Consider the following 17,056-nt stretch of genomic DNA (forward strand, 5'->3'; position numbering starts at 1 on the left):
GGTAGGTCTGGGTTGGATATTAGGAAACACTATTTCACTAGGACGGTGGTGAAGCATTGGAATGGGTTACCTAGAGAGGAGGTAGAATCTCCATCCTTAGAGGTTTTTAAGGCCCAGCTTGACAAAGCCTTGGCTGGGATGATTTAGTTGGCTTTGGTCCTGCTTTGAGCAGGAGGTTGGACTAGATGATCTCCTGAGGTCTCTTCCAACCCTAATCTTCTATGATTCTATGATCAGGAGATTGGAGAGGCTACAAAAAAAGAAAATCCAATAATAATAAGGGATTTCAACTATCCACATATTGATTGGGAATATGTCACCTCAGGATGGAATGCAGAGATAAAATTTCTAGACACCATTAATAACTACTTCTTGGAGCAGGTACCCAGAAGTGGGGAGGCAATTTTTGATTTAGTCCTAAGTGGCACACAAGATCTAGTCCAAGAGGTGAATCTAGCTGAACCGCTCAGTAAGAGCAACCATAATGGAATTAAATTTGACATCCTTGTAGGGGGAAAATACCAAAGAAATCCACCACATTAGGATTTAACTTTGAAAAGGGAAACTACACAAAAATAAGGCGGCTACTTAAATGGAAATTAAAAGAAACAGACACAAGAGTGAAATGCCTGCAAGCTGTATGGAATTTTTTGAGAAACACCGTAATAGAGGCTCAAACTATACGTATACCCCAAATAAAAAAATCAGTAAGAGGACTAAAAAATGCCACCACAGCTAAACAACAGAGTAAAAGATGGGGTTAGAGACAAAAAGACATCTTTAAAAATTGGAAGTCAAATCCTTCTGAGGAAAATAGAAAGGAACATAAACTCTGGCAAAGCGAGTGTAAAAGTATAGTTAAACAGGTCAAAAAAGAATTTGAAGAGCAACTAGCAAAAAGACACAAAAACTAACAGAAAACATCAGAATCAGGTAGCCTACCAAACAATCAGTGAAGCCATTGTATGATAGTGGTGCTAAAGAAGCACTCACGGAAGACAAGGCCATTGCAGAGAATCTAAATGAATTATTTGAATTGGACGTCACTGAAGAGGATGTGAGGAAGATTCCCACACCTGAGTCAGGTTTTTTTTATGTGACAAATCTGAGGAACTGTCAAGCTTCAAATACAGACTCCAACGAGAGACTGCTGAATTGGAATTAATTTGCAAACTGGATACAATTAACTTAGGCTTGAATAGAGACTGGGAATGGATGAGTCATTACACAAAGTAAAACTATTTCCCCATGGTATTTCTCCCTCCCACCCCACCCCCCACTGTTCCTCTGATATTCTTGTTAACTGCTGGAATTAGCCTACCTGCTTGTCACCATGAAAGGTTTTCCTCCTTTCCCCCCCCTGCTGTTGGTGATGGCTTATCTTAAGTGATCACTCTCCTTACAGTGTGTATGATAAACCCATTGTTTCATGTTCTCTGTGTGTGTGTATATAAATCTCCCCTCTGTTTTTTCCACCAAATGCATCCGATGAAGTGAGCTGTAGCTCACGAAAGCTTATGCTCTAATAAATTTGTTAGTCTCTAAGGTGCCACAAGTGCTCCTTTTCTTTTTGCGAATACAGACTAACACGGCTGCTACTCTGAGTCCCAGACTGAGGTGTCAATAGAGGAGGTTTGAAACAAAGAACATAAGAATGGCCATACTGGGTCAGACCAAAGGTCCATCCAGACCAGTATCCTATCTACCGACAGTGGCCAATGCCAGGTGCCCAAGAGGGAGTGAACTTAACAGGTAATGATCAAGTGATCTCTCTCATGCCATCCATCTCCACTCTCTGACAAACGGAGGCTAGGGACACCATTCCTTGCCCATCCTGGCTAATAGCCATTAATGGACTTAACCTCCATGAATTTATCCAGTTCTCTTTTAAACCCTGGTATAATCCTAACCTTCACAACCTCCTCAGGCAAGGAGTTCCACAGGTTGACTGTGCACTGAGTGAAGAAGAACTTCCTTTTCTTTGTTTTAAATCTGCTACCCATTAATTTCAGTTGGTGGCCCCTAGTTCTTATATTATGGGAACAAGTAAATAACTTTTCCTTATTCGCTTTCTCCACACCACTCATGATTTTATATATCTCTATCATATCCCTCCATTAGTCTCCTCTTTTCCAAGCTGAAAAGTCCTAGCCTCTTTAATCTCTCCTCATATGAGACCTGTTCCAAACCCCTAATCATTTTAGTTGCCCTTTTCTGAATCTTTTCTAATGCCAGTATATCTTTTTTGAGATGAGGGGACCACATCTGTACGCAGTATTCAAGATGTGGGCGTACCATGGATTTATATAAGGGCAATAAGATTTTCTCCGTCTTATTCTCTATCCCTTTTTTAATGATTCCTAACATCCTGTTTGCTTTTTTGATTGCCGCTGCACACTGCATGGACGTCTTCAAAGAACTATCCACGATGACTCCAAGATCTTTCTCCTGATTAGTTGTAGCTAAATTAGCCCACATCATTTTGTATGTATAGTTGGGGTTATTTTTTCCAATGTGCATTACTTTACATTTATCCAGATTAAATTTTATTTGCCATTTTGTTGCCCAATCCCTTAGTTTTGTGAGATCTTTTTGAAATTCTTCACAGTCTGCTTTGGTCTTGACTATCTTGAGCAGTTTAGTATCATCTACAAACTTTGCCACCTCACTGTTTCCCCCGTTCTCCAGATCATTTATGAATAAGTTGAATAGGATTGGTCCTAGGACTGACCCTTGGGGAACACCACTAATTATCCCTTTCCATTCTGAAAATTTACCATTTATTCCTACCCTTTGTTCCCTGTCTTTTAACCAGTTCTCAATCCATGAAAGGATCTTCCCTCTTATCCCATGACAACTTAATTTACGTGAGAGCCTTTGATAAAAACAAATTGAACAAATTGATAAATTAAACAGTATTAAGTCGCCAGGCCCAGATGGTATTTACCCAAGAGTTCTTAAGGAACTCAGATATGAAACTGCAGAACTACTAACTCCGGTATGTAACCTATTGCTTAAACCTTTTGCTTAAATCAGCCTCTGTACCAGATGTCCGGCAGATAACTAATGTAAAACCTATATTTTTTAAAGGCACCAGAGGTGATCCTGGCAATTACAGGCCAGTATGCCTAATTTCAGTGCCATGCAAATTGGCTGAAACTATAGTAAAGAACAGTATTATCAGACACATAGATGAACACAGCTTTTGTACAGGGAAATCATGCCTCACTAATCTATTAGACTTGTTTGAGGGGGTCAGCAAAGATGGACAAGGATGATCCAGTGAATATAGTGTACTTGCACTTTCAGAAAGCCTTTGACAAGGTCCCTCACCAAAGACTCTTAAGAAAAGTAAGCAGGAACGGCAAGAAGAGGGAAGGTCCTCTCATGGATCAGTAACTGGTTAAAAGATAGGAAACAAAGGGTACGAATGAACGGTTAGTTTTCACAATGGAGAGAAGTAAATAGCAGGGTTTCCAAGGATCTGTACTAGAACTAGTGCTGTTCAACACATTCATAAATGGCCCCAAAAAAGGGGTAAACAGTGAGGTGGCAAAGTTTGTAGAAAATACAAAATTACATAAGATACTTAAGTCCAAAGCTGACTGCAAAGAATTACAAAAGGATCTCACAAAACTGTGTGACTGGGCAACAAAATGGCAGGTGAAATTCAGTGCGGATAAATGCAAAGGAATGCATACTGGGAAAGAGAATCCCAACTATACATACAAAATGACGGGGTCTAAATTAGCTGTTATCACTCAAGAAAGAGATCTTGGAGTTGTGGATAGTTCTCTGAAAACATCTGCTGTATGTGCAGCAGCAGTCCAAAAAGCTAACAGAATGTTGGGAACCATTAGAAAAATGATAGATAATAAGACAGAAAAACATCATAATGCCACTATGTAAATCCATGGTATGCCAACACTTTGAATACCGCATGCAGTCTTGGTTGTCCCATCTCAAAGAAAGATGTATTAGACTTGGGAAAAGTACAGAGAAGGGCAGCAGAAATTATTAGGGGTATGGAACAATTTCTGTACGAGGAGAGATTAAAAAAGACGGAGACTGTTCAGTTTAGACAAGAGCTGACTAAGGGGGATGTTGTGAAGGCCAAAACAATAACTGGGTTCAAAAAAGCATTAGATACGTTCCCGGAGGATACGTCCACCAGTGGCTATTAGCCAAGATGGTCAGGGATGCAACCACATGTTCTGGGTGTCCCTAGCCTCTGGTTGCCATATGATGGAACTTGAGAAAGGGGATGGATCACTCAATTAATTGCCCTATTCTGTTCATTCCCTATGTAGCATCTGGCACCAGCCATTGTCAGAAGACAAAAAGAAAAGGAGTACTTGTGGCACCTTAGAGACTAACAAATTTATTAGAGCATAAGCTTTCGTGAGCTACAGCTCACTTCATCGGATGCATTTGGTGGAAAAAACAGAGGAGAGATTTATATACACACACACAGAGAACATGAAACAATGGGTTTATCATACACACTGTAAGGAGAGTGATCACTTAAGATAAGCCATCACCAGCAGCAGTGGGGGGAAAGAAGGAAAACCTTTCATGGTGACAAGCAAGGTAGGCTAATTCCAGCAGTTAACAAGAATATCAGAGGAACAGTGGGGGGTGGGGTGGGAGGGAGAAATACCATGGGGAAATAGTTTTACTTTGTGTAATGACTCATCCATTCCCAGTCTCTATTCAAGCCTAAGTTAATTGTATCCAGTTTGCAAATTAATTCCAATTCAGCAGTCTCTCGTTGGAGTCTGTTTTTGAAGCTTTTTTGTTGAAGGATAGCCACTCTTAGGTCTGTGATCGAGTGACCAGAGAGATTGAAGTGTTCTCCAACTGGTTTTTGAATGTTATAATTCTTGACGTCTGATTTGTGTCCATTCATTCTTTTACGTAGAGACTGTCCAGTTTGGCCAATGTACATGGCAGAGGGGCATTGCTAGCAAATGATGGCATATATCACATTGGTAGATGCGCAGGTGAATGAGCCTCTGATAGTGTGGCTGATGTGATTAGGCCCTATGATAGTATCCCCTGAATAGATGTGTGGACAGAGTTGGCAACGGGCTTTGTTGCAAGGATAGGTTACTGGGTTAGTGGTTCTGTTGTGTGGTGTGTGGTTGCTGGTGAGTATTTGCTTCAGATTGGGGGGCTGTCTGTAAGCAAGGACTGGTCTGTCTCCCAAGATCTGTGAGAGTGATGGGTCGTCCTTCAGGATAGGTTGTAGATCCTTGATGATGCATTGGAGAGGTTTTAGTTGGGGGCTGAAGGTGATGGCTAGTGGCGTTCTGTTGTTTTCTTTGTTGGGCCTGTCCTGTAGTAGGTGACTTCTGGGTACTCTTCTGGCTCTGTCAATCTGTTTCTTCACTTCAGCAGGTGGGTATTGTAGTTGTAGGAATGCATGATAGAGATCTTGTAGGTGTTTGTCTCTGTCTGAGGGGTTGGAGCAAATGCGGTTATATCGTAGCGCTTGGCTGTAGACAATGGATCGAGTGGTATGATCTGGATGAAAGCTAGAGGCATGTAGGTAGGAATAGCGGTCAGTAGGTTTCCGATATAGGGTGGTGTTTATGTGACCATCGCTTATTAGCACCGTAGTGTCCAGGAAGTGGATCTCTTGTGTGGACTGGTCCAGGCTGAGGTTGATGGTGGGATGGAAATTCAAATCAGCGGCACTGCGATGGGTACCCGCATGGCCCCACAGTATGCCAACATTTTTATGGCTGACTTAGAACAACGCTTCCTCAGCTCTCGTCCCCTAATGCCCCTACTTTACTTGCGCTACATTGATGACATCTTCATCATCTGGACCCAAGGAAAAGAAGCTCTTGAAGAATTCCACCATGATTTCAACAATTTCCATCCCACCATCAACCTCAGCCTGGACCAGTCCACACAAGAGATCCACTTCCTGGACACTACGGTGCTAATAAGCGATGGTCACATAAACACCACCCTATATCGGAAACCTACTGACCGCTATTCCTACCTACATGCCTCTAGCTTTCATCCAGATCATACCACTCGATCCATTGTCTACAGCCAAGCGCTACGATATAACCGCATTTGCTCCAACCCCTCAGACAGAGACAGACACCTACAAGATCTCTATCATGCATTCCTACAACTACAATACCCACCTGCTGAAGTGAAGAAACAGATTGACAGAGCCAGAAGAGTACCCAGAAGTCACCTACTACAGGACAGGCCCAACAAAGAAAACAACAGAACGCCACTAGCCATCACCTTCAGCCCCCAACTAAAACCTCTCCAACGCATCATCAAGGATCTACAACCTATCCTGAAGGACGACTCATCACTCTCACAGATCTTGGGAGACAGACCAGTCCTTGCTTACATACAGCCCCCCAATCTGAAGCAAATACTCACCAGCAACCACACACCACACAACAGAACCACTAACCCAGGAACCTATCCTTGTAACAAAGCCCGTTGCCAACTCTGTCCACATATCTATTCAGGGGATATCATCATAGGGCCTAATCACATCAGCCACACTATCAGAGGCTCGTTCACCTGCGCATCTACCAATGTGATATATGCCATCAATATGTGCCAGCAATGCCCCTCTGCCATGTACATTGGCCAAACTGGACAGTCTCTACGTAAAAGAATGAATGGACACAAATCAGACGTCAAGAATTATAACATTCAAAAACCAGTTGGAGAACACTTCAATCTCTCTGGTCACTCGATCACAGACCTAAGAGTGGCTATCCTTCAACAAAAAAGCTTCAAAAACAGACTCCAACGAGAGACTGCTGAATTGGAATTAATTTGCAAGCTGGATACAATTAATTTAGGCTTAAATAGAGACTGGGAATGGATGAGTCATTACACAAAGTAAAAGTATTTCCCCATGGTATTTCTCCCTCCCACCCCACCCCCCACTGTTCCTCTGATATTCTTGTTAACTGCTGGAATTAGCCTACCTTGCTTGTCACCATGAAAGGTTTTCCTCCTTTCCCCCCTCCCCGCTGCTGGTGATGGCTTATCTTAAGTGATCACTCTCCTTACAGTGTGTATGATAAACCCATTGTTTCATGTTCTCTGTGTGTGTGTATATAAATCTCTCCTCTGTTTTTTCCACCAAATGCATCAGATGAAGTGAGCTGTAGCTCACGAAAGCTTATGCTCTAATAAATTTGTTAGTCTCTAAGGTGCCACAAGTACTCCTTTTCTTTTTGCGAATACAGACTAACACGGCTGTTACTCTGAAACCTGTCAGAAGACAGGATACTAGGCTAGATGGACCATTGGTCTGACCCAGTCTGACCAGTCTTATATTCTTAACCTTAACATTATATATTGAACCTTGTTCTATACTAGACTCATACGCTTTAGGGTCAGAAGAGACCAACATGATCATCTAGTATGCTCTCCTGCAGATTGCAAGACACAGAACCTTGCTCATCTATTCCATTAATAAACCCATCACCTCTGGCTGAGTTACTGAAGTCCTCAAATCATGATTTAAAAACTTCAAGTTACAGAGAATTGTAGCTGAGGCCTGGCCCAACATGAGTAATTAACACATGGAGGGAAGCCTAATTTTTTGGAAGACAGAATTAGGCCATAAATGAATCATCAGGTTCAAAACAAAATGTTTGTGCTAAAAAAGATAAGTAAATAGGTCAGTAGACTAAGAAGACAGAATGTCTGAACCAACTAAGCCAAGAGAGAGAACACCCAGGAACTATTTCCTGTGAACTAGATAACAAAGGACAAAATAAGTTAGGAATGTAGAGGTAAGGTGAAGAGGAAATCAACGCATGGACAGTGCGTGGACAGCTCATGCTGCACTGGGATTGGTTCCTGCAAAGTAACCGGACCAATCCAAAAATGTGTGTTGCATTATATGGTAAATTCAATGAGACGTGTAATGAATTTTCTGTGTAACTTTGGAGCTGTGATGTATCGTGCATCTACCACCCTACATCCTGTGTTTGAGTCTGATCAACTCAGTGTAGCACTGCTATATGCCAGATAAAGATATCTGAGTGATGAAAACTGAGTTCTTGGGAAATTGAGTTGAAAGAGGTCTTGGAGGGAATCCCAACAAGAACCCGCGACTTATACTAGTTTAAACCTGCAAGTGACCCAGGCCCCATGCTGCAGAGGAAGGAGAAAACTCCCCAGGGTCTCTGCTAATCTGACCTGGGGAAAATTTCTTCCTGATCCCAACTATGGCGATTAGTTTGACCCTGAGCATGTGGGCAAGACCCACCAGCCAGACACCTGGGAAAGAATTTTCTGTAGTAACTCAGAGCCCTCCCCATCAGTGTCCCATCAGTGGCCATTTGAGATACTTGTGCAAGCAGTTGCAGATTGGCTCCATGCCATTATAGGCAGTCTTATCATGCCATCCCCTTCGTAAATTTATCAAGCTCAATTTTGAATCCAGTTAGGTTTTTTGCCCCTACTGCTCCCCTTGGAAGGCTGTTCCAGAAATTCACTCCTCTGATGGTTAGAAACTTTCATCTAATTTCAAGCCTAAACTTGTTGATGGCCAGTTTATATCCATTTGTTCTTGTGTCCACATTGGTGCTTAGCTTAAATAACTCCTCTCCCTCCCTGGTATTTATCCCTCTGATGTATTAATAAAAAGTACTCATATCTCCCCTTAGCTCTCTTTTGGTTAGGTTAAACAAGCCAAGCTCTTTGAGTCTCTTCTCATAAGGTAGGTTTTTCATTCCTCGTCATCCTAGTTGTCCTTTTCTGCACCTGTTCCAGTTTGAATTCATCTTTCTTAAACATGGGAGACCAGAACTGCACACACTAAACCAGATGAGGTCTCACCAGTGCCCTGTATAATGTTATTACACTTCCCTGTCTCTAGCAGTCAGGTTCACTGGTCCAAACTGAGCTGCAATACCAGATAGGGGACCAGAAGTTCCTGTTGGAGGTACACAGCACCAGCAGGAGCTCCAGGAGCTAATGTGCATTTTATCAAGCAGTCACAATGCCTGGGGAACACAGTGAGAGAACTCTGCTCCCCTCTGTGCTGAGGCAGAGGTGAGGAGGAGGGACCTACATTATGTCCCTGACCCTTGAGAGGAAGGATGGTCTTGTAGTTAAGGCACTGAATGGAGTCTCAGGAGACTAGCTCCTGGTTCTACCAGAGACTTGCTGCGTGACCTTGGGTAAGTCCTTTACGGCCTGACCAGGCCTTTACTCTGTATGTAGTTCCCCATATGTCAAATGGGTAAAGAATGCTTCCGTTGTCAGTCTTGATAGGAACCGTCTCTCACTATTTGTGTTTACAGGATCTAGCACAACGGGGCCCCAAGCTTAACTGGGGCCTCTGGATGCTACCACAATACAAATAAATACTCTGTTGTTTGAAAGCATTCACTGAATAATTTATGGGAATAATTCTTGGCCTGTAGCTTGTTCACAAGCAACTCATTTTGAGTGATTTTTAGAAGTGTTTTTTGACACAGGTTTTACATGAGCATTTGGTCACATGACAAGATTCTGTTGCCTAATTGGAGGAGTTAGAATCCATTTTCAGGTGTGAATACTTGTGATTAAGGATTCAAAACTATTTTTGTTCACATATCCTAAAATAGAAGTGACGATTTGAAGAAATATGTTTGCAGTATTCACCCAGCTCTGCTACAGATGACCACTTCCTTGCATTATTTAATTCTGCGGTATATTTTAGAATGCAGGAGTCTGAAATGTATGACACACAACAAAGCTTTGTTGTGTTGTTTGAACTGAGAATGGCAGTGAGTGATGTCACAGGGACATGGGGAGGAGCAGGTTCTAGAAGGGGGAGCAGTTAAGGGGGAGACACTGGGTGTCGGTTGGGAACTTTCAGACCAGACTCTGCTGTGGAGGAAGCTGTGATCAGAAGCTGTACGTTAAGGTTTGGGTTACAATTGTTCTTTAAAATATTAGCCGTCCTGTCCAAGAAGGCTCTGTCCTGCTGTTGATATTGCCTCCAGTAAGAGCTGATAATACCTTTTGCTACTGTTTCATTAATACCACCATACCTGCCAACATCTGGAGACAAAACAGTGCTTAGTAAATTAGTATTAATGTGTAGATATTTGCATAAGTTCAGGCTCAACCTATCAGAAGCTTATGCCTTCCCATTTTAGGGGCAACAAACCACCAGTGAGAGAAATATTTGCATGTTTGATGGCTCTAGATAAGGGTCATAAGGGGTGGGGTCAATAGCAGCTGTATACCTTCCTGATTGGGGTCTAGCTAGAAGCTGGCATAGCACGGTGCTGACCACCCTGCTTTCTCCCCCAACATGTACCCTATTCGAGAGATGGGGTAGGGCCAGTCACAGTTAAGAGAATCCCCAACGGGCCGGTTAAGGCAATTTTCCAGCTGCTTTCCACTGCTGGAGTGATGTGAAACAGGTGGAACAAGGGACCTAAGAGTAGGCCCCATATATATAAGGCCAATAAATAATAAACCCATGCAATATTCCCCCTCTTACTCTTATTCTTTTATTCATGGTGACAAGTCCTAAGAAGATGAGGAAGAGGGGAGTAGGGAAAATGCCTGTTAGCATGATAACTGTATCACTTAATTAACCCCAGAATGCCATAATGAAATAAAGTAACCCAGGTCATTTTCAACAAGTCTCTACTGGTGGGTTTAAAAGATCCAGCAATGACATATTAAATATTCAGTCTGGAAATACAGGGATTAAAAAAGCCACATTCCCATTTTTTCCCTGTCTTTGCTTTCTGACCTCAGGAACAAGCTAATACATTTCTAAGTAGCTCCTAAGACGCTTTCACAGTAGATTTCAAGATGGAATAAGATGAAAGGAAAAATCTGAGAAATGTGGTCCAAAAAAACTGGAACAGAAAGTATTTGCTGTCTTGTGAGGCTGGGGAATCTGGGTGGAGGATCTAAAGGAGGGATGACAGAGAAACGCTAGATGACTGAAACATTTTAGTGTCAAGGCTTTTCTAATACATACAAACAATGCTCCAATTTCATAAGATTTCTCCCTTTGATGCCTCCCTCCATCCACACACACTCAGAGTTGAGAATCAGAAAAAAACAAGTTTCCTTGAAGACCTGTAGAAAAGACCAAAACTGTAGCATACAGGCAGAAGCAGTAGACTTGGCAGGTCTGGGCCTTCAATGCCACAAACTATTCTTATAAGGGTCCCAGGGAAAATGCCGGGAGGGAGGGAAGAGAAGGGCGCCTGAGAGAGCAAAGTTACTACTATCATTGTGGACATGCTTCCAGAGTAAGAAGTGTCCATTGGCCTAAACCTCTTAGCCTTTAATATGTGTAACCCTTTGCCAGGCGGATCGCACTTGTCAGTCTTCCAGTTCCCAGGGGACATCTGACTCTTCACCATGTACATAATTATGAGAAAGTCAGCTGTGACGTTCTGATGCCATTAGCCTCAGTGTTTTCAGTTTCTGGATTAATAAAACTTGTTAGTCTTTTAGATTATCCAGTTTACAGTGTGTGTTTGTGCACGCATGCACACTCTGTAGTGCCTCTGTGCGAAACAAATACCCCTGAGGGCAAGATTATAGCCATGGGCGAAAGAGAAGGTACCACAGCTGGGGTGAAAAGTTTAATACTGGGTTACCTCAGAGACAGTCAGGCCAGTATTTGTTATGGAAATAGGGAGTTGGACCTTTGGCCATAGAATTCCCCCTGTGATATTTAGTTCTTGTATTTTTTCCTCAAAGGTGGAACTGAGGTTCCCCATTCTCTGGCAAAAATGAAGGCGCTCACACTTCTCTCCCTGCTCGGCTGCCTGATCACGGCAAACGAAGCAAAAATCTTTAGCCGATGTGAACTAGCCTATACGCTGCATGAAGAAGGGCTGGACGGATACGAGGGTTACAGCCTCGCCAACTGTGAGTTTTAGTGCTCCCTCCTTCTCACAAACACTTCTCCCCAATTTCCCCTCACGCCAAACTCCCTTCACTCTTTCACTCTGTCTACCACTCCCTCGTTCCCGCTGCCTTTTCCCCACTCCCCTTATCTATCTGTCTCTACATGCTGTCTCCCTCCTCTCCAGGGCTCTGCTTTCATGTACTCCCCCAAGTTGCCCCTGTTTCTGTGAACAGCCTCTGCAATGGACAGTGAGCATGTTCTCTTCCCGCATTAGGGATCTGCATGGCATTCTTTGAGAGCGGTTTCAATTCGGCAGCAGAGGACGACAATGCAGATGGCAGCACAGACTATGGCATCTTCCAGATCAACAGCCGTGTCTGGTGCAACAACTATCGGAGCCCCACTGAGAACCTCTGTCACATACCCTGCACTGGTATTGTCCCTAACCCTCCCTTTCATCCACCCCCCTCCCCAAGAGTGGAGAGAGCAGCTGCAGGATTCCTGCCATGTTGTGGTAGGCTGCTCTTCATTCCTCAGCTAAAAATTAACACACAGCTCTCATTCCCCCTGCATGGAAGAGGGGGTCAGCCAGCTCCATGGTACCATCCCCCCTTTCTAGGACCCTGTGGAGGGCTCCCTGCAGGGCTGGGCTCTGGGTGGAGAGTAGGCAGCCCTGAATTGGATGGGGCTGAGGTGGAGAAAACACATTTTCTCACCATTAGCCATGTGGTGGTTACCTGGGAAAGATAACAGCCTTGGATCATGTTACTTGTTATGTGGAACCACTTCCATCATGGGAACTCCCCACTTTTAAGGGGGACACCCAGACACAGCCATAGTAAAGTGTTTTTCCTGGAAGCCACCTTGCCTGGACTGGGGTGGGAAGGCAGATTCAGAGCCATCCCAGAGATGATGGGCAGAATGAGGTACCATCCCCTTTGGTAGGGATACACATAAGGCATATCCTGGGATAATAAAACTCTGCCTTTCACCTGAGGGTATCAAAGTATGTCACACACTTGAATTAATTCAACCTCCTAACTCACCTGTGGGAACAGTGTTATTACACCGATTGGTTAACTGACATGACCAAAACTATGCAACTTGTTGGAGCTGTGAACAGAATCCAGGAGTCCAGACTCCCACTCTCCTGTTCCAACCAACACATCAGATGCGCTCTTCAATGGAAAGTAGCAGAGAGTGCAGTGCAGCCTCTGGCAAGCTGGGGTGGGAGGTACCTGCTATTTACCATGTATGCTGAGGGGATTCTCCTCTTGACCTTTCTGGGTAGGGCAGGGCCCCTGGATCTCTCAGCTATCCAACAATGGTCCCTCTGATTCTTTTCTCTGTGTGTGGCTTGATAGGCTGAGTGAGTGCATGTTTAATTCCTATGAGCTCAGCCCCTCTAGCCCATGCACCTCACTCGCTCTTCCCTACATTAAATCTAACTGTCCTCACAGGTTCTCTCCTCTAGCAACCTCTGCCCCCCTCGTTCTCATTGCTTCTCGCTCATTCCCTTAGCCTGGCCTCACGTCTTTCTCCCACTCCAATTCCTTCTGCCCACCACCACATTCTCGTCAGCCCATTCCCCCATCCCATCACATCGCTCTTTCCCTACCTTCCCCTTCCTCTCCCATCGGCTTTCCCTTCTCTCTTAGGCCATCTTTCTCTTTCCACATATGAGGGCAGGGGAGGTCTAGGCAGGTCTCTCCCTACCCGGTTCTGAGTGTTTGTGTGCGGGGGGAAGGGGAGCAGATGTTCTGGGATTGTCACCGCTTAGGTGGAGGACTCTGCCTGTCAATGTTCAGGCACAGCCGGGAGGTGTTGCTCTGATCTAGGTTCTCCTCACTCTCCCTGCTCTGAGAGTGCAGCAAGGAGGACAAGGGGAGCCCAGTTCAATACTGCAGCTCTGCAGCTGCACAAGCAAGCAGTCCCTTTTGAATGCCACAGAGAGAGCACTACGTAGGGCTGGCCAGCAGGGTGCACAGTTGAACACCCATGCCCCTTATACTTGGGTGCACCATACTGAGGTCTCACACGGGAAACCCCCATTAATGCTCCCCTCTTTTCCTTGCAGACTTGCTGTCAAATGACATAACAGATGACATCGTCTGTGCCAAAAGAATTGTGCGAGACCCACAAGGAATGGATGCCTGGTAAGGGGCGCCCTCTGAGATTCTCTTTGGAAATACGGATATGCATTTGTGATTGTGAATGTTTGCCCTTCGCTTAAGTTTAACATCGAAGCAATACAAGTAAACACAATTCATCCTTAGAACTTGGTGAATGGACAGTTCCTGATAAGCAAGCTCATATTGCCTAATTTCAATTAAGAGAAACCATTTAGGAGAGACTATAGAGAAAGAAACAGAGGAAAAGAACTGTTGGACAAAGCAAGGCAAAAATAAAGGGTCAGTAAACATTCACATAGCCACTACACTGGCCTCTTTAAGGCTCACCTTTGCCACGATAGCTACACAACAGCTATGCAGTTGTCGGGCTGAAACTGCTACTCATTATACCAGCCATAGTGATTTCATGTTCCCTTGTCTGCCCTGCCTTTGTTTTTCCTCCACCTGTAGTCTCTTGTCATATGCTAAGGTTGGAACTTCCTTGTTGAGGGGCAGTCTTTTTAGGATGTACAGTGCCTAGCACAAAGAAAAGGAGGACTTGTGGCACCTTAGAGACTAGCAAATTTATTTGAGCATAAGCCTTTGTGAGCTACAGCTCACTTCATCGGATGCATTCAGTGGAAAATACAGTGGGTAGATTTATATACACAGAGAACATGAAATAATGGGTGTTACCATACACACTGTAAGGAGAATGATCAGGTAAGGTGAGCTATTACAAGCAGGAGAGCGGGGAGGGAAGGGGGGACCTTTTGTAGTGATAATCAAGGTGGGCCATTTCCAGCAGTTGACAAGAACATCTGAGGAACAGCTGAGGTTGAGGAATAAGCATGGGGAAATAGTTTTATTTTGTGTAATGACCCATCCACTCCCAGTCTCTATTCAAGCCTAAGTTAATTGTATCCAGTTTGCAAATTAATTCCAATTCAGCAGTTTCTCGTTGGAGTCTGTTTTTGAAGTTTTTTTGTTGAAGAATTGCTACTTTTAGGTCTATAATCGAGTGACCAAAGAGATTGAAGTGTTCTCTGACTGGTTTTTGAATGTTATAATTCTTGACGTCTGATTTGTGTCCATTGATTCTTTTACATAGACACTGTCCAGTTTGTCTAATGTATATGGCAGAGGGGCATTGCTGGCACATGATGGCATATATCACATTGGTAGATGTGCAGGTGACATAGTGGAGCCCCAAGTCCCGATTAAGGAGTATAAATCATGATAAAGACAGAATAATAAACAGAGACTGAGAAAGGAGGTCAGAGAAAAATTCCAAAGCACATATAAATATGGAGTCATCACAAGACCCTTAGCACTTTGTGCAAAAATAGATGGGTGAACCCCGTGTCCTGACTTAAGTTCCAATTTGGGGAGCCACCCATTCTGTTTTCAGGTTTCCCTCCTGTAGTTTCAGTTGGGCACATTATCCCCCTGCTCTTCCTGCAGTAGGGTGTTTCTGTGCATGTTTCACCACAGAGGCAGCAGTATGTAAGAGTGGGTGAGGTAATTTCTGTATACTATGTAGACAATAAATTACTTACGGATGGAAATTACTGCAGCATGGTCGACTAGCCATTCAATGAGCTCAATTCTGCTGCCCTGACACTGAGGAGTACCTTATTCCTTGGGTTTCATTTCAGTGGGACTGTTCCATCAGAGAGGTACTATTCGATGTGAGTAAGGGTGATGGGATCTGGCCTTATGATTGCTTAATCCAGGCCAGGTTTAGATAGACTTAGTGTGGTAACACACTGCACAGCACAGGCTGTGTTCCTCAGTCTGTGAGATAAAAGAGCCAGGGAGCTTCAGGGTTTCTGTGTGTCCAACATTCTGAAATCAGAATCCTTTTCCAGGGTTTACTACAATAGATTCCCATCTCTTCTCTATTGCTAGGGACATTAGAGAAACATAATTTATTATTAATAATAATAATAAAACCTAAGATTCACTCTTTGCCTTTTCCTTCCTCAGGGAGGACTGGACAATGCACTGCAAAGGACGAGACCTCTCTGAGTGGGTGGATGGATGTGACCTGTGAGAAAGTCACCAGCCTGGCTCTGCTATGACTTCTCAGGGTTTTCCTGAAAAGGGAATGTTTCTGTCTCTCCCTGTGCACTTCTGGCAATTAGCACATACAAACAATCCATTCCACAAACCAACAGGAAAAACACAAAACAACAAATACTAATTTAAAGTACAACTTTAAAAAAAATAAATTGATTTATTAATTTAAAAGCACAGCTCAGGCCTTTAGTTTCACATGCTATTTAGGACTCAACTCCAGAAGATTTTCCTGAGCTTAGTTCTGTGTGAAACAGCAACTGGAAGGTGAAGTGGCTGATAGGCAAGGTTCTGGAGCTGCAATTATAACTAGTTCAAAAGGGTTTCCAAAAACTGCTGGGTGCTTTGGGGTTTTCAAAGAGGGCAAACTGGAGAAGCTCAAAGGTGTATGAACATGTCCCACAGAGAACGCATAAGATTTACCTGTATGCTAAAGGGTGCAAAATATGTGCCAGGGTCTCACTGGGAGCTGGGCAAAATTTGTAAGTATTTGCTAATCAAAATGGTGAGCAATTCCATCCTGTCTCTGTCACACACATTCCCACTGAAATGCAGCAAAATGTGCAATAAGTATGAAATCAATTTCCAAGTGGCTGAAAAGATAAATAAATGGTACTATAATCCAAAGTTTAGAAAACTTAGCCACAGCACAAGCACGGTGAAGTCTACAATCATCCCAGATTGTCCTCAGATTCCTAGAGACAAGTGGAGCCTTGTATCTTGCAGGCCAGTGCATTTGTGTTCCTATCTGGGGTCAGAGTGAGGGTTAGAGTCCAACCCCCAGCAGTTCTGTTAACCCCTGGTCAGAGGTACCCGTGTCCTGTTTTTAGTCCCATTGAAGTCAATCAGAGTTTTGTCATTGACATCAGTGGGAACAGAATTGAGCCCCAAAGTTTTGGTGGCTGGTGCATGCAGTAGTCTTGTTTATATCAGATCTCTGCTACTAGAAAGTGGAAGTTTGATCCTAATTTGTAAACCATTTCTA

General features: G+C 43.6%; 1 protein-coding gene across 1 annotated transcript; it reads left to right on the top strand.

The window, feature by feature from the left end:
• The first annotated feature begins 11,736 nt into the window (after positions 1 to 11,736).
• On the top strand, positions 11,737 to 16,256 carry LOC119851498 (sperm acrosome membrane-associated protein 3-like). The gene is made up of 4 exons (XM_038391422.2): positions 11,737 to 11,901; positions 12,156 to 12,314; positions 13,959 to 14,037; positions 15,982 to 16,256. Exons 1-4 carry the CDS (start codon positions 11,763 to 11,765, stop codon positions 16,046 to 16,048), a joined length of 444 nt encoding a protein of 147 aa, XP_038247350.1. The 5' UTR covers positions 11,737 to 11,762; the 3' UTR covers positions 16,049 to 16,256.
• Positions 16,257 to 17,056: the final 800 nt, after the last annotated feature.

Source organism: Dermochelys coriacea, chromosome 2, assembly GCF_009764565.3.
Source record: "Dermochelys coriacea isolate rDerCor1 chromosome 2, rDerCor1.pri.v4, whole genome shotgun sequence".
NCBI classification, from domain to species: domain Eukaryota; kingdom Metazoa; phylum Chordata; order Testudines; family Dermochelyidae; genus Dermochelys; species Dermochelys coriacea.